We start from the raw sequence: 25647 nt of genomic DNA, 5'->3' as shown, positions 1-25647 counted from the left end.
TTGTCCCCGCTGCATGCCGGGCTGGCCACCACTGGGAAGAAGAGGCGGATTGCCCCCCGTGTACTGTTTAGCCCTGCCACCGGCTGAATAAAAGGCATGTCTCATCCATCTTCGGCTCCACAGTTTTCCTTCGGACCGTCCGGATCCAGGGTGAACCAACCTGGCCATGATCGTCACCATTACAATTGGCGTTACACCGTGTTAATAACTACATAAAGACTAGGCATAAACCAGGCACCTGGTCACCTGGCTGATGGCTTACTGGCTAATCCTACAGTGTTTCTAGTGGGAGACCAGCATGACAGGAATATACTGAGAGAAGAAATATAATGACTCAGGTGGTTAGGTGGGAGAAGTACTTGGAGGCCAGGTCACGCAGGAGCCGTGGGCCCTGTTATGGGGTTTGGATACCATCCCAGGTATAATAAAAGCTTTACTTATTCTAACCGAAGGGTTTTAAGCAGACAAGTGTCATGATCTGATTTATAATTTATATAGATCACTAGGCTGGTTTGTGGAGAATGGTTATGTAAACTTGACAAATGGCACATGGCCAGTAAATGGTAAAGCTTAAAAACCCTTCATTTAGAATAAGCTTTCAGCACACTTGGAATGGTAAGCTGTCTTACAGAAGATCCTCCAGCCCCAGTCAAGCCTTCAGATGACTGTGGCTCTCACAGGGCTGACTGCAGCCTCATGAGAGGCTCTGAGCCGGAATTGCCCAGCTGAATCACTTCTGACTCACAGAAACTAAGAGGTTTATAAATACATACTTTCTTAAGCCAGGAAGTTTAAGGTAATTTGTTATGCAGCAATAGATAACTAATAAAGATGATCATTTTCATATTTATCAAAGGTATTCTTCCTTAGGTATATAGGATGCACTTTGTAACTTTATTTTGGATGTTAGAAAAATATATAACAAATGTTTCCAAATAGAGAAATAAGGTGCTCTTATTTCTAGCAAAAAGAAACAAAAATAAGTATTTATATGAGAGGAAAAAAAAACAGAAAAAAACCCTAATTTATATTTTGTAAAAGCAATATATATTCCTATCGATTGGGAAAAATCACTTTGAAATACAAATAGAATTTAATTAACAATAAGAATGCAAAATAAACAGAGATAAGGTTCATTAAAAATCCTGTCATCCTAGTTATGTGCACAGACTGATTTATCACCTACCAAAGACATATCTATAGAGATATATAAAAAACATGTGCATTATAGTTTAACACAGACCATGTATACAGGCCCTTACTATGAATATGAATAAATTAAAGTTTATGAATTAAAAGTTATCATTATATTTCTACTATAAAGCTAATCATTTTCACCTTTCATTACAATTGTAACCTAAATCTTTGATTCAGTACACTAGCAGCCTAGGATGACTATTAATATTTTAATTTCCTCACTTTGAATTTCATACATCTTAAATTTTATAGTTAAGACCTAGACTCAATCATATGCCCACTTCTTTCTTTAAAGCTTAAGATTTAAAATTAACTGACTAGCATCACAGAAGAAGTGAAAAACAGAGTTTAATCTTCTAACATGCTTATTTTTTTCTAGTAATAGGTATTAGCGGTTGTGCTTTAGTTCTAAGGTTTGCTATAGCAAGGCTTATGATATAATATGCGTAACAATAATCCAACTTTTAGGATGGAGTTAGGACCAGAGGCTTCCAGGTTTTTTAAAAAAAAGGACTCTATGGGTGAATTTAGTGGGGGATTAGCTGGATTCTGCCATTCTTAGTGTCTGTGTTAGATGTTACTTTTCTGCCCAAGACCATCAAATGAGGCTACACAAACTTTAATAGGAGCTTTAACACTTATTACTGTACTTTAAGAAGTTTTTTTCTATAAAGACAGCTAACTTTGTTTTATCATGCACTGGGCGTTTGTTAGCTGCTTTTAGCTTCTTCTATTCATAAAATGTCCGCTTGGTCGAGAGTGATTTGATTCAGGTTTTAAGTTTTTATATATTGGTAGCCATAGCCAATGTGAAGAAATTGTGTTAGTTCTTGCTCCAAAGAAGGAATTCAAAGTGCTTTCACTCTTTTCTCTCTCTGCAGAAGCCTTTTCAGAAACTGTCAAAGAATCCCTGTTCCAGTTCTGCAGGTGACACAGACTAAACCTTACATTGTATTTCTTCTGTTTGCATGTACGCTAGATGCTTCTAGAAAACTCAAGATTGCCCAGGTTTGGCAAGCAATGACTTCACGCCAAATCCAACCACATCCATTTCTTTTTGCCTATGGCTGCTTTGGAGCTGTAATATCAGTTAAGTAGTTAAAGCCTAAAATATTTACTATATGGCCCTTTACCCAAAAAGCTTACCAACCTCTGAATTACATTCTGAGGTGTTTGTGAAAGGAGTTCTCTTCTATACTCTCCACCACATTCCAATCTCATACTGAGACAGACTCTACCTTGCTCAAATGATCTTTAGTGATAACCTAAATTCTACTCTCTTTGTCCCATACTTGCTCCCAGAGAGGTATAGCCGCAAAGATAGTATCATGGGCCATTAAAAACTCTATTATAATCTTACTCCAGGGGTGTTTTGTTTTGTGACGGTATCTGTGACTTAAAATAATTCACCACATCTATGTGTTGTTTATTTAGCATTTCAGTACTTTAAAGCATATTCAGAATTCTCATAGACATTATCAGCTATAATTATACAACATGGCTCCCTTGTTGACATTAGCCAAACTTCCATCTAGTTCATATTATGTATTGAGAACAGAGAAAGTGAAAAATCATACATAGGGATACATTTCTAATTTCTCTACTGGTTTGATTCCCAGGATGCAAAACAGTTAATCTTCAGTCTTTTTGTAAGAGTCCTTAAGAATTGTTCAACTTCTTAAATTCTCCTTCAGATATTTCTGGATCAAGATACAATCTGATTTAACTCAAACATCTCTCATCAAAGCAAGGTCTCAAAAGTATTCTGTAAGTCTTTAGTGTTTTTCTGAACACCTGTATGAAAATATCATAAAACAAAAATTGACGTATATTTCAATTATTCAAAGTACAGCCCCCAAAGTAGAATGGCTGTACTCATATTATCCCTCATTTAATAAAGCCACGGCTTCATTCACTCTTCATTCATTCATTTATTCATTCCACATTTATCAAACTCATACCATGTATAAAACAAGTACTAACATTAGTAGTTTTAAAGCCTACAAACAAGAAAAATAACACCCTGAAGAATCAGAGTACAGTGGGCAAGGTTGATGAGTAAATTAATAGTTATAGAATAATGTGATTGGTGCTAATAACAGAGGTATATACCAAGAGCTATGGAAGCAGAAGAGTGTTGAAGGACTTCACTAAGATGATTTGCATAAGCCAACTCCTAAAAGGTGGTAGGAGTTTATGAGGCAAAGTAAAAACAAGTACAAAGGCACAGAGGCAAGGCTGGCTCTGGTGGACATGGGATACCCAGGGAAGCACAGTGACAGGGCCTCCATCAGCGAGCAGAAATGGGAGGTCAGAAGCCCTGCTAGGGGCTATCTCAGCCTGGAGAGAGAGGAGTATTTTTATAACTCATCTACCCAGGAGCGCCCTTTTTATTTTTCACAAAGTCAACTTATGTAATAGACACAGCTTGAGTGAATGTGGGTGATGGTCAGAAAATGATCTTATGAGCCCTATAAACTCACTGTAGAGTTGGAAGCAGGAAATGTTGTCATCAGGTGTGTGCTTTCTTTACATTTAAGATCTTTTGCACATTAATATGAAGGATAGACTAACACAAGAAAGGCTAAATGAGCAGACCAAAGTTAGAAGGATGGTATGGCAGTCCAACTGAGAAATCATGAAGGCTAGGTCTAAAGTGGGTGGGCGTGGAGACTGGGAATTGGCCAAATCAAGGAGTCCCTTTACACTGCCTAGCGGACACTTGTACAACTGCCAGGAAAAATGAACCAGAAGGTAATCAAAATAGGCCTGATACTTTCACTCTCCAAGCAACTATGGCATACATAAGCCTGAGACTTGTGTTCTACTTCTTACCTTTGAAAGAATGCTCACTCTTTGGGTGTTTTGCTCAGCCTTGGAGTATGACCTAAGGACACACACTCAATGTCCAAACTGGATTCCTTGTCCCTCAAAGTGATTTGGCTACTGATATCTTAAACTATTTCAGTCACTCCTTATTGTCAAATAATTCCACTTTCATCTTCTTGGCTTGTTTCAAACCCATCCTTAATATTGATCCCTTGTCCTATTTTGAAGTTGACTTTGATAATGTGATCTTTGGCTCCTACCATACAAACTGAAAATGTATAATCAGGGGACAAGAAGGTTAAAGTGGGCCAAACATCTCTCTAATCCCACTGTCTCTCGCATGGTGAACCCCATAACAACAGGTCAAAATAATCCTTCATTGCTGGGAGCCTGGGTAAATGAAGAAACTAAGTAACCATTCTGTTCCTTGGTTTGAGAAAGGCTTTCAGAAATCCAGAAGAACCTTGCAGAGCTAGCAAGCTACCTCAAAATGGACTCAAATGAGTCACACGTAAGCTTACTACATCCAAATCCTTTTACAAACAGCATAGCAAGTCAATAAATTAGATTTTAATAAATCTAAATAAGTAGGCTATAGCTTCAGCCATTAGGATCATGCACACATCTGAGATATAATAAACATGCACTTGGGACACAATGAGCAGGAAATGACGTCTATGAGAGAATAAGGAATAAGCGCATTTCTTTTGAAGGTTATGAACGTTATTTTACATGATGTAGATATATCAAGTGCAAAGATGAGCATTTGTTTGGTTTCAAAGTCTCTTTATTTAAAACCCAGGAGCCAGATCACCTTTAGAATATGCCACTGTGTCAGAGTAGGGGACCCTAATCCTTGTAAAACTAACTACAGCTATTAGTTCTGTAGGTATAAGCCCCAAATGGCGACTTTAAATACATACACTTATTCATTCAACAAGTATTTATTATATACTTACTGTACTCAGATTGTATGTTGGCAATAAATTTAATAAGTATAACCTCCCCCCACCTGAGAAATGGATAGTCTGGTTGAAAACAGCTGACATAATACAAGATTGGAGGTATGCAGTGGCAATCATGGATCCCCAGAGCTGGGGTACCTAAAAGCGGGGGAAGGGATGGAGCAGAGTGTCAGGAAATGAGCACAAGACAGGTGAAAACATTTGGGAAATCAGGTAGGGTGGAGCAGAGTAGCAGTGCTCCCTCTCGGCTGAAGGGGAGCAAGAAACAAGAAGCCACTGGATGATTTTGACGCACTACAGGCAGCCTGGTGTTGCTGGTGAACAACTTCGTAAACTGAGGGTGGAGAGGTCAGCCCATGTCACGTCCAAGGCTTCTCACGTTTTATAAGCTGGAGACCTCTTTCTCCATAAAATTTATTCTTGAGCCCCAATACATTAATGCAAGCAAGAACCAGTGAACAGAAACTCTGATAGATAAATAAGACATTTTGCACAGCTCGTGCCTGAGCACGGTCTGAAAATCACTTCTGCAGGAAGTGAGGCGACGATAGACGTTTGCACAGGGAAGCGGAGTGGTGAGATGTGAATTTTAGCTCCATCACTTGGGCAACAAGGTAGAGAGTGGGCTTAATGGTGCTGGAAGTGGTAGACTAGTGAACATTATTATTAGTACCTGATAAAGGCCAAACAGCGAATCTGAGAAATAAGTGAGCGTACAACTGGCACAGGGGATGCGTTATTAGATTTACTATGTGAGGGAGGAGGAATCAAGGAGAGCACCCAGAGTTCCAGCTTCTGCAACTGAGCTGGACGCTACAGAAAACACATTCAATTTATATAGAATATGTTGGAGTGTGGGGCAGGGACATGAATGGTAAATTTAGTGATGAGCAGAAAACAGGATATGAGGAAATCTGAAGTTCAGAAGAGAAGTATAGGGTCAGATGTACATCTGGGGGTCATCATTATCATCATTGCCATAATCACAGCTTCCCAAACACTTCTTGCTCATGTACCCTTGACAACAACACTGTAAGAGAGACACTAAGAAGCTAAGGTCTCTAGAGGCTGAGTATCATGCTCCGAATCATATAACTAGGAAGCAAGCGGTAGATGTAGGTGTTTAGGTCAATCTGGCTTAAAGTGCCATCCCTTAACCATCACCACCTGAGAGAGAGATGCTTCCAGGGAAGCATGGAGACCACTGAATTCCAAGAGGAGGGGCAGACTGTGTCATAACAGAAGAAACAGTATGGATAGCTGAAAACACATTCCATATTTCTTCTCAGAGCTTGAACACATACACATTCAGAGGCCAGGTATGTAAGTCATGTGTGAAAAATTTGGGTCTCCTGCAAAAGGAAGTCATGGGGAAAATGGGTTCATAAGATAGAAAGTACTTCACCCAATTCAAGGTATCTAAATTCAAGATTTTATTTTTAAAGAACACAATTCTGACAACACAGAAACATCTCCCATTACAATGACCACGGCCTTGTAGTTTGACCCGTCTTTACTAACTATACAAACTACAGAACAAAAACATAACATTTTAGAAAGGGTAAATAAGCACAAGATTAAGTAAAAAAACTTTGTAGACTATGTGACTTTTAAGAAGTGCTCCAACAGAGACCTTTTTTATTTTTTGTAAGACTAAAAAACACACCCCAGTATGTAATTCAATGACCCATACAAAACGAATCATGAGATAAATTCCTCCTAAATCATGCTAAGAAAATGTTTGCCCAACCAAAATAATTTGGAAAGCTTCCCTTGATCTGTCAATGAGGACCGCGCTAGGTCTCTTAGGACTGAAGTTAGGGTTTATAACTTTGTCCTCTTAAATTTGAATATTATTTTTCAAAACGTTTAACATTTTTAGGTTGTTTGTAATTTATTGTATAGTACTTGGGTATTCTTATTATGATACTATATCTATGCTGATTAGTTTAAACCTTAATTCTAGCTGTCCTGGAATGCCCTGAACAGGGTGGTCAGCTAGTCTTATATTTGAAAGGACCATACTCCAGGTGGCAACTACAAATCCTTTGGCTGTAGGTAAATCTATTCACAATCAACACTGTACTCGGCATCAAACTGAATGCAAAAGGTGATGAATTAGTGTCTGATTAATCATTATGGTGGATGTATTAATGGGTTCCCTTTGGTAAAAATAAAGGCTTTGAGGCTATGTAAATTAGCTAATACAGTGAAACACTTCTTAATCCTGAATTAGCTGTATGAAAGATTCCATTGAGGCCTATATCCTGCACCTCCTAGAGATGGGGTCTACAGCTTTATCGGACTAGGGGGATTTCTGATTGAATCTTGCTGACTGAAGGGCACAGAATTCTGCTTCCAGAGTATGTCCACCTAAAATGAATGTTGCATACAAGGTGTGGTCAAAGTACCTAAAATGTGAAAGATCTGAATTTCACTGCGCTTACAGAACAGGTTTTGTCCCTGATTTGCTAATAAGTGTTAATCTAATAAATATCTGGCTGTCTGATGGAACCTGGACTTGACTTGCTTTCATTATAACCTGGTAGTGAGGCTGTCTACTGAGCATTTCAAAGCTGTTGAATGGCCACCATTATCTAACCCTTCAAAAAGCCAACAAAAACAACAACAAACTCCGAGTGTTGCAAATTTGGCTTCCATCAGTTAAAAAGAATACTATGAAATCTTTAATATAATAAATCACCTTAAAGTAGTTTAGAAAGAAGCAGATATATATTTTTGTGATTAAGAAAACTATTCTTTGAATATATCTGCTTCCAAAATATTCTTTGCTTTCTGCAAAACAGTACTACCAGGCTCAACAAAAAACATTCCTACTTTTAAGGTACAAAAGAAACTCTTGACAAATAAACAACATTTGAGTGGTACATGAACTTTTGGTTGAAATTATAAATGCACAAAGATCAAAGGGCAACGATACTTTATGAGCAAGCTTGAAGTACAATGAAGTGAGTTATAATTAAATTTTATAACTGCATTTTAAAAAGAGATATAAAAAATTGCATTTGATCCTTTACTTTGCTGCCAGCAAATGACTCTATAACTTAGAATTTTGAATACATCATCTTTTTTAACAATGGATTATTTCAGTTTATTTCTATCCCAACTCAAAAGAAAGCAGAGATACTCCTTAGTGAGATAATCAAGCCAATTACATAATTACATTTCAAAACGCAATTCAGCCTGAGGAATCTCAGAGGGAAGGTGGGGGTGGGGGTGGGGGTGGGGAGAGATTAAACAAAGAATTTATATGCATATATGCATCACCCTTGGACACAGACAATAGCGTGCTGAAGCCTGGGGTGGGGAGTGGGTGGGGGTGGAATGGGTCAATGGGGAAAAAAGGGGGACATCCGTAATATTTTGAATAACAAAAAAAAAGCAATTCAGAGTAAGATCCCAGTATGAAACTTCAAAACTACTCTGGACATCAGCATCAAATACCAGTTTTCACACATACTAGCCATGAAACTCTCCGAGGCAGTACCAAATAACTTCAAATAACTTGTTCATCAGAAAGCTCTCTCAGATGTTTCTGTTTTTCCAGGTGGAAAATACTAAAGCATCCATCAAAACTTACCAGGGAAGTCAAGTATAGGAATCTGATCAATTATAAAATGCCCACAGCAGCAGCAGAGTCCTAACTCACAACCTAGACAAAATACTGTAGCTACCAATCAATATTTTACATTTTTAAAACACTTTCCTGAAGTTTCTACAGAAAAGTAGAGATGGTACATTTTGAAGTTTTTCTTTTTTTAGAAATCATTAATCCCAAATACAGTAAAGCAGGTACAGCTTTTAACATACTGCTATTTCACATATAAAATAAAGTAGGGTCAATTTAATTCAACCCAGCAAGTCTTCCATAGTAAGCTATATGATTATTCCCTCTGAAAACTTGATGTTTTTTAGAATAACTAAGAATAAAATCCCAGTGTTTTACATTTCTCCCCTCCTGGTCACTCTATAGTGAATTGTCCTAGGCTTGCAAGATCTATTCAGAGCTAGTAAAGCAAAATTAACATGGCATAAGAGAAAACCAATAATTTCTCATTTTGTTCATCACCACTACCACCTACCACCTGCTCCTTCCCAACAAGCACCAATAACTGGAGCAGCAAAAATTAGCACAGTCTATCTGGTACAGAACCACTATGCTCCCCCTACCAGGTGAAGATCTATTCTGCAGTTGATTACCTGGGGAGAACCCAAATGACACCAAACCTTTTATCTTTAAAAAGTTTGGTGTCATACCAATCACTTTTTTTAATAATCAGAAATGAAAAGTAAAACCAGTCTTGTCTTATCTTGTCTTTCATGTTCCTAATATTTGCAGACATTTTCATATAAAACAGGGACATTGGAAACCTGGGAGAGCCAAAATGGGCAAGAAGAATGTAATTTCTTGAGACTATTTTAGTTTGCAAATATCATTAGCATTTAGACCTACACAATATGGTATTCATTGAGCACGTGGAATTGCGCTAGCCTGAATCGAAACGTATTGTAAGTATAAATTACACCCAGATTCTTAATACTTAATAAAAATATTGTAAAATATTGTACTAACATTTAAAAAATAGTAATCATGTGTTAAAAGGTCATCTTTTGGATATGTTGAGTTAAATATAATATACAGTCAGTCCTCATTTAACATCATCGATTGGTTCTTCGACTGAACAAAATGACGTATAAGGAAACCGATTTTACCACGGGCTAATTGATATAAACAAGAGTTAAGTTCCTACGGTATCTCATCAATGTTATATAGAAACAACACTGAACAGAATGGTATTACTTGAGGACCTGCTGTATTATTAAAATTAATTTCATTTGTTTTTTATTTTATTAATGTTGCTACTAACACATTATAATCACACATGTGGGTGGCATTTGTGGCTTACGTTATATTTCTATTGGACAACTATGATTCAGACAATAAAAACTGTAATCTGTAGCAAACCTTGTGGGAAATTCTATTTTACCATTTGGCTCAGAACTTGTAAAAACTTTGCCAAGGAACATGAAAGAGTTTTAAACATCTATTTCCTGCTGAAGATCATGCAGCTTTCCATGTTCTAGTGAAGGGCATAACTCTTTGGATGGTAAACAATGACAGGAAGGGGGGGTTTGGTGGGAAAAACTATACATGGCCTACAAATATGTACTATATCAAAACAACTTCCTGGAAAGTACATTTGATTTTTTAAAAATGATGGCTTATAGGAGAAAAGTTCAATTATTTGCTTTAGTATTTGGAAAAAAACACACAACAGGCCCAAATTGATGGACACAGGTTATTAAAACAGTGTTTAACAGAATTCCTTTGAGGTGGGGACAAGTTAATTTAAGATTGCTATTATGGCTTTCTTAGAATGTATTTCAGAGTAGTTTAGTAAATAGAGCTGACAGCTTTTTCTGGAACAAACATACTCATTCAACTCAAGTCAATTCTTATAAACAGGACCTGTACCTTTACATTCTGCTGAAAGGGACAACACAGTTCAAGAACTGCCATGCTGGTTAAGTATCGAAATACTTTTGGTTAAGTAAAACTTTTGAAACCTAGAGTCACTTTCACCTGATACTGGCTTCAATTATTGCCTACAGGCAATTTTGGGGTAGATTTTCAAGATCTATGTTACACTTGTAAGCAATTTCTAGCTGACTTTTAGGAATCAGTATGTGAATAAATTAGATCAAAATATAGACGACCTATTACAATTAGGATAATAAATCTAAATTTGTGCTTTTGATGTTCTAAGATTTTGAACTCAGAGCTTTGATGTAATGTTTAACAGACACTTATTTTTACTATTATAAACAGCCTTGCAATTCCCAGGAAATTAAGCCAAGGCAATGTAATAGGCAATACTTTTATTCAGAAAATAAAATAAAAAAATAATTTTGTCAGACGTTCCCCACTTTATCTAGAATAGATTATAAATGACCAACTTTATGTCAAACCATAAACACACAAAAAGAATCAGAATAATTACTAGTCATACCTTATTATGAGTCTGAGTCTGTCCAACCAGTATGAGGATGTTGGATGAGATGATAGACAGGCAGAAGTTAATTAGAATTATGGACCTCTCTGAGCGTATGTACCTAGCCAGAGAGAGAAAGAATATTCAACTTTAAAATCCAACAGAAAAATAAAAAAATTCCATACTATGCAAATTCATCCAGAAAAAGAAACATGAAAATACAGCCTTTACGAGAGGAAAAAACCAAACAGTTTTTAAAATAACAAAGATTATTCTTAAATTTTATACTGGCATGGCATGTCCTAGGTTCCTTTAGGACTTATTTTTCTTTAGACATCAATGTGGACAACATGACATTTCTGATAAGACCTATGTTGCACAACTGTTATCAGTATAATTTTTACTAGAAATATAAAATTTCTTGCAAATATATTAATTAGTATAACTACCTTTAGATATATGTATGTATATAATATGTGAAGTATTATCGTATAAATCAACCAATAGGAACTCTAAGAACCAAAAGAAAAACCACAAATTCTGAAGTCTTTTTTGTTTACTAGAAAGATGCCATTATTCTCCTGAAACCATGAACACTTTCATCTCCCATTTCATCAACTCAAGTATTTTTATGTAGTCAGGCTGCTACTTCTTATATTTTATTTTCCCTGAATAACTGTTAAAACAACAAACCACTAAAGCTTTATCTCTAAAAACTAATTCAATCTATGAATAATAATTCACATTAGGCTGGAAAATTACTTGACATCTGCCATGTTTTACCCTTATGAGGAAGTGCTTGTAGACAGTCTGTCATATTATTTGTAAGTGCATCAAGACTGTAAGCCATGGAGAAAACTGCTTAGAATCAAATGTTAGACCAGCTGTTTACCATGAAAGGGTAACGGCTATTTTGCTTTACTGTACCCCGTAGTATATCACTGAGTGACAGTAACAAAAAGACACACTTGTAGTTGCTATGTGTTTGAAATTGTTCAATTTGTATTAACAGCCCACAAAATCACTTTCCACAGCAGGTATGGACTTTCCTGTGTGATGTTAGATGGGTGCCAGAGATCTGGAGGCACTCTTTGGAAGATAAAACCTATCAAAGTTCTTTCTCTCTGTCTTTGAGGGATATTTAGGCAGAAGTCCCACATTCCATCACACATTTCAGAGGAGAAAGCAAAGCAAAAACAGGAATAACAATAAAATACAAGTATAATTTTTTTTTATTTAAAAAAAAAATTTCCTTTCTTCGCAAAACAAACCCAAATAGGGCTAACCTGGGTCAATACTGTAATGGTCTCGCGAGTTGCTTAACCTTGTCCCTGCATCACCAGTATTAAAAAATATAATAACCCACATGCTGAGAGGCTGGAAAAACATCATCAAATATTAAGAGTATTTTTTGAGAGTTTTTTGTGTGTGTGTGTGTGGGAGATGTAACATAGGAAGTTTAAGGGCTGCAGATGTTAATGGCTTCCATGACAGCAGAAGCACACAGCTGACATTATGAAAAGGGTTCAGTGATATCATTTGCCCCATAAATAGGAAAATCATGGTAATAAAAGACAAAGACTGACCGCCCTGAAGAGTCTTTAGATGTTTCCATTTTCATTATTACTGAGGCACACAATTGCTTTAAAAACTACTATAAAATGTCTCAACTTTCAACCCTCTTTATAAATGTGTTTGATATTTTAAACAAAATTTGTGAATGCATCATTTCAATATGTACATGGATTAAAAGGACATGTCTGTAGATGGAAAGACCATAACTTAGTGTATTAACTTTTTGATGAACATTTCTAATGAACTACATGGGAAAGCAACAAATTTCAAAATAGTCTATTACAAATCCTTAGAAAATAAACTTTTTAATTAGAAAAAAAGGAAGTAGGATCTTAACACGAGTATTACCATATCATAATGTTACAAGGCAAATTTTGTGTTTGTAAAATGCATTGAATTCATCATACTACCGGATTCACATGATCATTTATGAGTCTTAAAACTTCTATCAAATTATTAATATTACTTCAATTCTTCTACTTGTGAACAGTGAGTTGATGGTCGCTAACTGCTAGGAATCCAAATTTATGTTGTTTCTAGGCCCTTTCTTCCATACTTCTCAGTTTCATGTCCAGTTTTGATAGATCCTTTCAGGTATCCTGGTAATTCTTAGGTAACTATTGTAATAGGTGATTTTCCTGGATTTTCTGGATTAAAGAAAACTTTACTATGCATTAATTAGTCCTGTGTTTCTTTGACAGATTTTACATATCATTTATATCAGCACTGTTCGTGCTAGTGTGAGTTATATGTATTGAGGGTGAAGAGTAGGTGGAATTGATGCCTGAACTCTAAGTGCTGCGAAGTAGAAACTTAGTTTTAAATACTTCAATGAGTATAAATTATGCTGCTATTATGATTACCTGGTATCCTGACCCTTAAACCCTGCTTCATTTTCCTACAGGTGCGATTCAGACAACTATGGGAGAGAAAACTATCTTCTTTACGGCCTTTGTCCATCTTGTTTTTTCTTTTTTTTCTTTTTTCTTGCCAGAACAATGCCCATTTGACTGAGCCCCAAACCCTGGATTTTGTTGTCTACAATGACATGCATGCCCAGACCAAGCGTTTCCTTCATTTTGTGGGACTGGCAATACTTTATCAGATTGTCACACTCTACCAGACAACTACTTCACAGGAAAGCAAAACCTCTGTTACGTATCTGTGCCAATGGACCAAGAGTGTCTACATATTTTATTTTTATATAAAGAATGAAAATTTTAATATCTTTGACAATTTAATATCCTGGACAATTCTTGTCCGCAAAGGAGTGAAAAATATAATGTGGAACAATGATTTTTTTTAAAGGATGTTAAAGAAAATGATCTTTTCTTATTAAACTGTAATTAATTTTTCAATTCAATTATTTTTTACCTTAAGTGAAAGAAAAGCAAAATCCTAGACTCACTACTTTTGGAATTTTAATATTTTAATTTTTCAGGAAATAATACAGAGTTATCTATTTATTAATATAACTTTTTAGAACATTTAAAAAAATAATCAAAATGGATATAAAAATGTTTAACATTAAAAAATTTAAAATACTTTAGGAAGTTTGGCCATTTGGTTATGTACTGGTTATGTACTGGTTTATTATGTGAGTAGACATAAATTTGACAGGTCTAATTTTAATAGAAAAACAAATCTCTGAGAAATACTAAATTTTCCTAGCAAGCAGATGCAATTTCAAAAATTGTACACATTTTTTTTCAATTGCATACCCTTGTTTATATGTTTTTCTGACTTCTTTTAATCAATTTGTCAAAATCTGACTTACTCAAAACATTGAACCAAAGACATTTTTAGAGCACTGAGGTATTATGTTTGTGCATTAATATTATAGAAGATTTCACTTATTGTCTGGGACATACTGAAAGCATGTGTTTAAAACATAAGAATTTAGAAACCATATTTCTATAACAGAGAAATTAATTTGACTGTATCAAACTCTCAAGCTGAACAGCAATTGGGATCGAAACCACACGTAGACTGAACTTGGTGTATAAGAATACCATACTTGGGGGTAAGCAACTTGTTGAAGGCTACCATCATTTGAATTGGGAAGAAAAGTATATGTGTGTGTGTGTGTGTGTTGTTAATCTTCTTACCATAGGCAAATACAGACAAGAAAATTAGGTAAACATTTATTATTATTGCGCTCATTTATTATAGCTCAATGACAGCAATTATAACTATAGAAAAGATACTTTTTCCAGTAAATCAAGAAAAGGAGACATGATAATGGTTATTATATTCACTGATTTAACTTGGAAAAACAGGACATTGCATTTCAAGTGTATCAACCGATTACATACCTCCATAATGCTGCATAGACTACTGCTAGGGTGATCAAGGCCAAGCAAGAAAGGCCACTGCCAACTATTAGGGTAACTGAAGGTGTACCAGAGGACTCCATGGTCTGCAAATTAAACAAAAGAAAACAAAAAAAGAATTTTTTAAATAAATTAAAATAACTTCAAACTCAGCAAAACTATCCTAACACTCAAAAATAGCCAAGATAGTTGTTATAGTTACCAGATAATTACCCAGTAACCACTCTGTTCACATATTCTCAATCTCTAAAATGACTAATTCTAGCTCACCCACCCTAATGTGAAGAAATAAAGGCTTTAAGAGTTTTAAATGCTTGATAATGACATTTTATCCACTATGGCTTTCTAACATAAATAACTGTAACTTGGTCAACATTCACATATTAAATTTTCTCCAGCTAAAATTGGAATCAGCATTCATTTTTCTTCAGCTAACTAGAGTTCAGATATTTCACAATATGTTGTTTTTTTGGTAAAATTTACTTTGATTCTCCTATTTACAACTCATTATGTGACTTGAATCTGGTATCTAGATATTGAAAATTTTTCAAACTTTCTGACTTTTGACAACTTTGTTCTAAGTCAAGTATTCTCTCATTTCATTTTACTTCCTTGGTCTCTAAGGATAGAGTAGAAAATCAAATTTCAAATGCAAGACCTTAGAATATATTCTGTGATTTTTTTCTATGGACAAAATATTCAGAGATAATTCACAGTGCCTGTATCAGTCTCTAAATACATGACCTTGAAAAAGAAGCCTTATATCTTTAAAACATATATAAAGATTATAAGCAGTCACAATATGAGAGGTTTCTTTCATAGACACTAACATGATACTAACTGATGAAATCTGTTGTTTTTCATATTTTTAATATTGGAAGTTTGAAGAAATGCACTTTAAGATCAAGTGTGTTCCAAACCTTAGACATGCACATTAAATTATATTAGGTATTTTTTTGGCATCAAAATAAGTAAGAAGAGTGGTGCATATTTAGGCCAAATTTAAACAGAAAGTCACACTTATTTTATTTTCAGTATTTTAATAATTTTCAAAATACACTAGATGAGGATATTTTTCTTTCAGACAGTTTATACAGCTGTCAATTTCAGAAACTAGCTTTATAAACCTGTATACTTTTAAGAAATGATCTTACAGTTTTTGACAGTCCATGCTTTCAGGAAAACTTCATTTGATTTAAAAAATATAAATACCCAAGGACACCCCCAGAAAACCCTTACTGAAAATATTCAATGCAGATATGCAATGTGTTTGGCTGTAGTGTCTGGGGTCTTCATTCTGCTACCAACAGTATCCTCACAAATTCCCCCAGAACAGCTTTCCAGTTCTAAAATAAAGGTTAACTTGGCAATTATTTTTATCTGAAAGTTTGCAGCATATTAGTAATATGATTGGAGTACATTCTTAAAACTAAACTGCAGAAATTTCAAGTTAGAAGACATAAAATTGAGTAGAATTTAGTTACAGCACACCAACTACAATTCATTTCACCAAGCTCCTGTAGCTAAGGAGGAGACGAACCCAATTTTGCCACCCTGCAACATTTTCCATGTCCCCATTAAAATGCAGTTCCCTGGAGAAACACTTGCCACAATGTCCCTGCCTTTGCATTAAAGCCGTGTTTTCCCTTTGTTACTTACTATTTCTCTAGGTTGCTGAGCCAAAATGGCGAAGGTAGAGAGACGATCACATAAGCATTTCGTATGGGATGCATCGGTAAGCACAGTTTTACATCCCTGGGTGGACCACGTTCCCAAAGACTCGTTCCTGCAAAGGGGGGTGGGGGGGGAAAATCGGGATAAATACGCCTGACGGCCAAATCCGTAAGGAAGAAAATGCAGTTTAATTAAGAGAATCGTCTACTGTAATTCCCGTACAGGAAAAAAAAAAAAAATCTACTTGTTGTCGAACAGGACGTAATTTAGATGCATCTCCAGTGAGGCAAAGCGGAGCGTTTGCAAAAAGCAAGCAGCGGCGCGGCGCGTGCAGAGAGCTGTCCAGCGCCGAGGTGCTGAAACCGGGACTAGCTCTGTCCAGCCCGCTGCGAGCGGCGGCGGCGGCCGCTTCCTATGCTCATCGGATCATTTCAAACACTCCGAGTGTAAGGAGGCTTTTCATAGCAGCTCTGGTTCCCGTCCCGTATTTTTGGATCGTGAATGCTTGCTTTTAAAATGCGGATTTCTCTGAAAAGCCTGCCTAAAAGGTTATAGAGCTTGGGGTGGGTGATAGGATCTTCTCCGCTGCTGGTTAGGGATTTTTTCCTTCCTTTAGAATTAGCTGCTGTGAAAAATTCACCCTGGAAACGGGGAAACAGCAGCAGCGGCATCAGCTGGTTCAGATTCTCATTGCTTATGCCTGGTATCCAGGGGAAGGGTGGGTTTCTGATATAAGCTTTCTGCTCCACGCTTCACGCAGCCCGAAGCATCTCGGAAGCCCTTCACATTTCTTCCCCTGTCCCGCCCTCTTTGCCTTGGGGTAGAAGCATTAAGCTAACCCCAAGTAGGCTAGAACATTTAGACAATACCCCCACCCCCAAAGTCTGGTAGGATGGGGAAAGAGGGCCTGCTTCAGTTTTCTCTTTGGTGTAGCCATTCAAAATTTTAAAGCATGTGGTTTATTTCCCACCCCAGCAGAACAATAAAAATGGTATCGACCTACACCTTCTTAGTGGGGGGGGGGGAGTGGGGGAAGAACCTGCCCTCCCCTAGCTAAGCTACTCCACAGGAAGAGGCAGAAAAGAAAAAAAAAAAGTTACTGAGTTTAACCAATCCACTTCATTTTCGTTCCACGTGTAATATACTGACTGCACCAATTGTCAGCTCCCCGCCCCCAGGCATGGAAACTCTCCAACTAGCAAACCTGTGTGCGTTTAAATTTCAAACCAAGTTGCTGTGTGCATTAAAATTGCTCTAAAACTCAAAGAGGATAACACATGGCTTGACGTTAATTTTGATATGGTACTTTAGATTTCACCTACTTCATCTCTGAATGCCTAAAGCTATTGGGCTAAATATGCACACGGTCTATTTCTGAGAGATCTGAATGAGAGGGGCGGCTCTGTGACAGTTGGGCTCCCAAGTCGAGCTATGGGATATAATTCACATAATCTCTTTCTGGTATCTAGAAGCAATATCTTTTTAATATTCATGATTTAAGGTATTAATATTCATGACTCAAATACTCTTAATTGTAACTTATTTTAAGAATACACTGTATTTGGGGAGAGTTACATAAAAATTATACCTAAATTCATCTAACTATTCCTAAGTATTAGCCAATTCAAAATTTGTTCTCTTTTTCTTTCTCATTATGTCATACCACTATGCCAAATTAAAAAAAAAATAAGTTATCTCTTCAACCAAATACAACAGTATTAAATTCCACTTCTACCTACCCTTAGCAGCACTTTAATTTATTTCATTAGCTGTCTGTCTCTTCTCTTCTTGTGACAAACAGTTAAGGCCAAATGAAAAAACATTTATCTTAAGTGATTAGAGTATAAAGAAGAAAAGTACATTTGAGAGAACCTGACACATTTTAAAACATAAGTTCTGCATAATTCATCCTGGATGACAGCTTTGCTTTAATGCAGTATCTGTGCTTTCAAGATGGAGTCCAGTGCTTACAAGTTTCACATTATGTGGTTATAACCAATAAACCAATTCAAAGTCTTAACAAGGAGAAAACTCCACTGAAAATAAGACCTCTTATAAGACAAAGTTATATATTTATACCCAGGTAAAAAGTTGGTTTCCTCAAAAAAATGTTAGCATCACTAAACTTTGGCTGTCTGACATAAAGTCTACGTTCGATAAAAAATTGCTAGACTCTAAAGATCATGTACATTTTATATGACATCCTTAGAAAAGTAGGTCAATTTACTTTACTTTGTATGATGGTTGCTTTGCTGAGCTGGCCAATCCCTAGGCAAAGTTGGGAAGTGCCACTGGGCTCCATGTTTTAGTTTTTCACTCCCTGCAGCATGAAATACTTCTAATGCCACTCATCCCCCATGCATGTGTACCTTCCTGAGGCTACATAACCTCTGTCCACACCTTTCTTTAGAATTATTAGCTTTGTTGACTTTATCTGATTAAACTAATGGATAATAATATAAATGACTGAGTACAGCTCCATGTGCTCTTTCCAAAAAAACAGCCACACACAAAATAATGCAACAGATAAATGCATCTGATAAGGGCCCCAGAATTTGGAGCAGATGAGTAGGAGAGAAGTTCTTAAATGGTAAGGTGTTAACTACCAATTTCTACATTTGGTCACTCCTGAGAGTTGAGTAATAAGAAATGTGATGCCATTCTGATGCTAAATTTAATATTGTTTCATATAACCTCTTGATACTTTTAAACTATATAACACTCTTATAAAGTAGTTTTTAAATCACTAGCATACATGTCGCTATCATCACAAAACCTAGAGTACCCGCCACCTGCATTTTCAAACATTTCATAGCTTATTCCTACTATATAAAATTCTTTGCAAGCATGGTACATGTGTCCGATTGATTTCAGTGAGACCTTGTGAAGCAAACTGAGATGTTGTAGGGCTAACGTAAAGCAAAACAGCTTCCCCAGTCTGTACACAACAAGGTTTTTTAAACACGTGGACTATTATTCTTCCAATGTCATAGTTTTGTGTGCTGTGATTAATGATATATTTGTAAAGTATTCTTAGTTATTAAGTTTAGGTTGTCATCAATAGGGCAAAAAAATACAATGAAATAAGTATGAACATTAAAGATAATAAGCATAACAGACTATGTCAAACACAGAATAAATGATACATACAAATTATACTGAAAATCACATATTTCTTTTCCATAGTGTCTTTTCTGGGCATTAAACTTTTTTTCCAAAATAACTAGGCCTGCAGAAATTCCATACAACCAGCATATTCTTTGTTGGTTACACCTACATTCCCCCTTGTTAGCTGTCATCTGACTTCTCCGTCTACCTATTATTAGACTGGCTAAAAGAAGAAGAGTCTGCCTGTCCCAAGTATTCAAAAGTACATACCCACAAGCACAAAACTGTGTAAAAATATGAGACACAAAATCCATTATTTCTCAACTTAGTGTTTACTTGAGGTCTTTCCCCAATTTCCTAAGAATCTACATAGTTTTTTGTGTGGATCTGAGTACACAGTTGGGTTATTGATTTTATAGGAACTTTAAATAATATAGCATGTGACTATATTTTCTAGTATTTAAGCTTAAAGGAAAAATTATCTGTTAACTCCAATGAAAAGTTGTTTAGTAAAAAACTGAGAGCAAATCCTATTCTGACACATTTCAAGTGTTTCAAAAAATCAAACATCTTTTGAAACACAAACACAACTAATATTCCACTTGAATCAGTCTTTTTAAAAACTGTCTATTCTGCTTCATAATAAATCAATGTGTAAAGTACTTGTTATGATTAACATGTACACTTTAGGAGGTTTATTATCTCTTTGGAGGTTTATTATCTCTCATTTATTCAAAATCAAAATACCTACAACAGCAATTTAAAAAATTTCACACACAATTCTTAGTATACTATCCTTACAACATATGCATACTGAAAGTAATTGTTTCCCAACCATATCAGTGTTAATTCTAAGAATTAGTTAAATCTATGCTATTTTAATGCATGTTACACCCCCCAAAAATGACATATATATGACTCTTGTTTCAAATTATTCTCAAAATATAGATATTTTTGGAGTACAGATAAGGCATTCTCAGTTTTGAGTAGAAACAGTCTTTGAGGGTAATTTCAAAAACTAAAAGGACACTGCAAATACTGAAAACATTGTTATCTCTAGCAACTGTTACTATATCTAAACATAATGAATCATAAGATTAGAAAGTTTTGCTGGAAGTAACCTTAGTGATCATCTAGCCCACTGGTTTTCAACACTTGCTGTACATTAAAGTTACGTGGAGACCTTTAAATATTAAACCTTGAATGGGGCCTGGGAATTATTACTTTTCTAATGCTCCCCAGATGATTCTAGTGCGCAGCCAGGGTTGAGAACCACTGATCTATCCCAACCACTTAATTTTACAGATGAGGAAAGTGAAGTACCGTGAATTTAGGAAACATTTTTAAGTCACAGAGTGAGAAAGAAAGCTGGGCTTCTCATTTTCAAATTAGAGATTTTTTAATGCTAAATTTTAATCGTCGCTTGTTTTAAAACAGAATGCAATGAATATGTCCTATGAAGCTATAAGATCTGAACATTGTGCCTATTCACACTTGCAAACATTGTGGCACTGGTGTCATAGTTTTAACAAAGTATGAATTAACCATAGATAAAGCTAGCTAAAGAAATATCACCTCACACCTGCCAGAATGGCTATCATCAATAAATCAACAAACAACAAGTGTGGGTGATGATGCAGAGAAAAGGGAGCCCTTCTGCACTGTTGGTGGGAATGCAGACTGATGCAGACTGATGCAGTCACTGTGGAAAACAGTATAGAGTTACCTCAAAATATTAAAAATAGAACTGCCTTAGGACCCAGTGATTCCACTTCTGGGAATTTTTCAGAAGAAACATGAAACAGTAATTTGAAAGAATGTATACAGCCCTATGTTCACTGCAGCATTATTTACAATAGCCTAGATTTGGAAGCAGCCCAAGTGTCCATTAGTAGATGAGTGGATAAAAAAAGGTACATTTACATAACGGAATACTACTTTGCTGTAAAAAGGAAGAAATTTGTACCCTTTGCGACAGTATGGATGGACCTGGAGAGTACTGTGCTAAGTGAAATAAGCCAATCAGAGAAAGACACGTAGCACATGATCTCACTCACATGTGAAATTTAATAAACAAGCTGAACCAAGCAAGATAGAGACAGACTCATAGATAGAGAGCAGGCAGACAGCTGTGGTGGTTGGGGAAGTATTGGGGGGAGTGGAGGGATTGAGCAAACAAAGAAAAAAGAGAGAGAACTCATGAGCATGGACAATAGTGTGGTGACTGCAGGGAAGAGGGGCATGGGTGGGGGGGGGAGGAGGGCATAGAGGGGATAAATGGTGATGGAAAAAATGAAACAGAATAAAATAAAAAAGACAGATAGTCAGACTCCAGATTTATATTTTATTTGGTTAAAGTGATATACCCTATGCCACGTTAAAGGAAAACATTGATTTTATGCCAATTTTTAATGACATCAAGCATCTTCCGCCTCTCTTGTGAGATCCTTTACTGTTTAATGTGATACGAAAGTTTAAATTCCAAATTATGAAAACAAGAAACTAGGTAAGAGTTAAAGTTCTCTTTTCCTTCTAAAAATGATATCCTTTGTATTTTAATTCAATGGACAATTGTGAGATTCAAAGTTAATATTATATCAATTACCATAATGCCTATACAGTATTACATACTAGTGCATGTATATAGTATTACATACTAGTGTATGCGTGTGTGTGTGGTGTGTATACACATACGGACATACATAGAGAGGTGGGTTTACAGTTGTTCATATAGAAAAATACAAATAAATAAATAATAATACAAAATAAACTTTTGTGTACTTGCAACTATAAACCTACTTTTGTCAATCCCTGTATATAACTATAACAAAGTAACACCAATGTAAAGCACATATACTTCATTCATTGGGATGAAATTCAGAAACAGGTACTTTGCTATTACCAGGAAGAACCCTTCCTTATTGTCCACTATGCTGGGCCTGGAATTAATAGTGGCCCGTCCATCCCATAACACTAATCTCCAATTTGTTACCTAGAAATGAACTAGATTCAGGAACACACCACACTTAGATCTTCCCCAAACACCTTTGTGCCTAAGACTCATCCAAAAACTAGAATATTGGTTGATAAATTCACCTCACTTTCCTCATTTTTACAAAATGAGCACTCCCATGCCACACTAAATTATTAATGCTTTTGAGAACTGTATCGTTTGACTTTGAATCTCTGATAATACTGCTTTTCACTTAGTGGGAACTTAATGATAAATGTGTATTCAATTAATTTAATGATTATTTACATTTCAAGGGATGACTTTTAATACTGCTGGATCCAGATAGTCTCAGCCCTAATTCATTTGCTGTCCTCGAGCATATAGCAGAAATGCAATCTGAAGAGCATCAATGGGTCTTAATAGGCTCATCTAATTGCTTTTGGTCTTCAAAAATCATTTGAAGCTGAACTCTGAAGCATCCTGTAGTGATTATGTTCAACCTAGAAGCAAGGCCTGAGTCTTCACTTACCAGTCAATAAGTATTTGGAGAGTGTTTTTCAAATGCCAAAGTAGAAGATGCACATTAAAAAAATTTAACATAAATTCTTTCTTAGAGAAGCTAACAATCTGGTTGAGAAAACTTTACATAATCCAAAACTATTTTCTGCCTAAAAATTATTCCAGAAAAATGCTGTCAGTTCTATCCTTATATTCCAAGTCATCAGTATCTCTCGTCTGGATAAATCTCTTTACTAGGCTCTATTCTTGCCACCTTACCCCGATGTTCAGTTTCAACACAGCAGCCAGAGAGATCCTGTTGACACATATATTAAATCATGTCACTTTGCTCAAAACTCTACCAATGGTTCTTCCAATCTCGCTTGGAGTGAAAAACAAAGCCCCTATAATGGCATATAAGGACCTATACAACTTGGCCTATCTTTCCTCTCTACCTTGATCTCTTAACACACTTGCCTTTGTCCATTATTGCCAACCACACTGAGCTTCTTGTTTTTTTGTCTTGGCATTCTGTGCTGGCAATGACCTTGGCCCAGGATGCACTCCTCAAAGATAATCACATGGAGTATGCCCCTCACATCATGGAAGTTTCTGCCCTTATGTCATCCTACCAGAGATGTCACTGATTATCCACTATAAGATAGTAACTCCCCATCTGTAGTAGGTTACAAATGGGCACAAATTCTCTATAACTCTTTTCACCAAGAAGTGGAGTTCATTTTCCCTTCCTCTGAACTTTAGTAAGCCTTGTGATTTGATCTGGTCAGCAGAATGCAGTGGAAGTTCTATGTGACTTCTGAGACTAGGCCTCAAGAATTTCCACTCTCATCATGAAATTCTGCTATCATAGGAGGTAGCCGAGATGAGCCTCATTGAGGATGAGAGGCTGGCACCAACTACCAGCCATGCAGGCGAAGTCATATTAGATCATCCAGTCCCAGGTTGAATGGTCAGATGACCACAGCCTCATAAATGACTCCAGATGAGAACTCAACCAAAAAGCTAAACCATAGAATTGTGAGCAAATAAAATGGTTGTTTTAAACCACTAAGCTTTGAGGTTGTTTGTTATATAATGACTAGTACATTTTCCAAGAATTTGCCACATGCCCTTTACCTTTACCTTGATCTGTTGATAACACTTATCACATCTGATATATTATATATGTAGTTTTAAATTAACTTTCAGCTTATCTTTGCTTACTACAATGTAAGCTTTATGAGGACAGGGATGTTATTTGTGCTCACTTCAGAATTCTCAGATCCTAAAACAGTGCTTGACACACAGTAAGTGCTTAATAAGTATTTGTTGAACATGTGCCAAATATAGATTTTGACCTGATACAGTCAAATTTCCATACATCATTAATTAATTTATTTCTATAACATATTTATTCAGCATCTAATATGATGCTGAATAAACAACCAAGCACTGTGCTAGGTTGTTTTGTGGACGCATTATGTTTCCACTTTGCCATTTGGAACTTAAGAGCTTCCATGGAAATTATCTTGCAGGTGTAGTGTCACTGCCTCTCTGTCATAAAAGACATTAAAACCAAAAATACATTACTCTTAAGGGGCATTAAACATCATTTGCAAGAAAGGTAGCACCTGTTTTATTGCCAGTTATATTTTTATTTATTTATTTACTTTTTAAATTGTGGTAAGAACACTTAAAATGAGATCTATCCTCTTAACCACTTTTATATGTAAAGTACAGACTATAAGCACAATTTGTACAGCACATCTCTAGAACCCATTCATCCTGCACAACTGAAATGTCATACCTGTTGAACAGAAACTCTCCATTTCCCCCTCCCCCTAGCTCCTGACAATGACATTCCAAAAGTACAGGTCACAAAAGCAAAAACAGACAAGTGGACTATATCAAAAGGAAAAGCTTCTGCACAGCAAAGGAAGCAATGATCAGAATGAAAAGGCAAGCTATAAAATAGAAGAAAATACTTGTAAATCATGTGTCTCATAAAAGGTGAATATCGTAAGTATATAAGAAACTCCTACAATTCAATGGCAAAAAAATAAAAAACAGATAAGAAAGTGAGCAAAGTATGTTTTTTGTTGTATTTAAATTGGAAATAAAGTAGGAAGAACTATGGGAAGGAATGACATTAAGGAAGCCAATTTACTGGGTTATAAATATGTATAAATATCTGCACCATGATTTATTAATAATTAAAGGTTAAAATATGCAAGCTGCCATCATTAATTAGTCAATAGGCAAATAATAATCACACTAATGAAAATAACAGCTAACATTCATTGAGTGTCTACTCAATATTAGGTACTGTGGTAGATACTTTAAATACAATTTTTTAAAATCCTAAAACAAAATATCAAGGTAGATATTATTGTCATTTTCACAGATAAGAAAATTGAGCCAAAGAGCTAATTCCTACCTCCATGCAGAATCATGAGGACCCTAGAGATGAAAGAGCCTGGAGTTGGAAGTTGCCTGGATAG

General features: G+C 35.9%; 1 protein-coding gene across 3 annotated transcripts in view; it reads right to left on the bottom strand.

Moving 5' to 3' along the window:
* ADGRB3 (adhesion G protein-coupled receptor B3) overlaps positions 1 to 25647 on the bottom strand; it is a 629874-nt gene that overhangs the window by 122723 nt on the left and 481504 nt on the right. For all 3 annotated transcript variants that reach the window (XM_081140889.1, XM_081140888.1, XM_081140890.1), the window contains 3 exons: positions 16573 to 16699; positions 14896 to 14999; positions 11024 to 11126 (listed from right to left, as the gene is read on the bottom strand). In XM_081140889.1, the coding sequence (XP_080997015.1) occupies positions 11024 to 11126; positions 14896 to 14999; positions 16573 to 16699 (334 nt within the window). The remainder of the gene's footprint in view (positions 1 to 11023; positions 11127 to 14895; positions 15000 to 16572; positions 16700 to 25647) is intronic.

Source organism: Miniopterus schreibersii, assembly GCF_964146895.1.
Source record: "Miniopterus schreibersii genome assembly, chromosome: 6".
NCBI lineage: Eukaryota > Metazoa > Chordata > Mammalia > Chiroptera > Miniopteridae > Miniopterus > Miniopterus schreibersii.
Note: the sequence above shows the minus strand (reverse complement) of the source record. Positions and strands in the feature narration are given on the sequence as shown.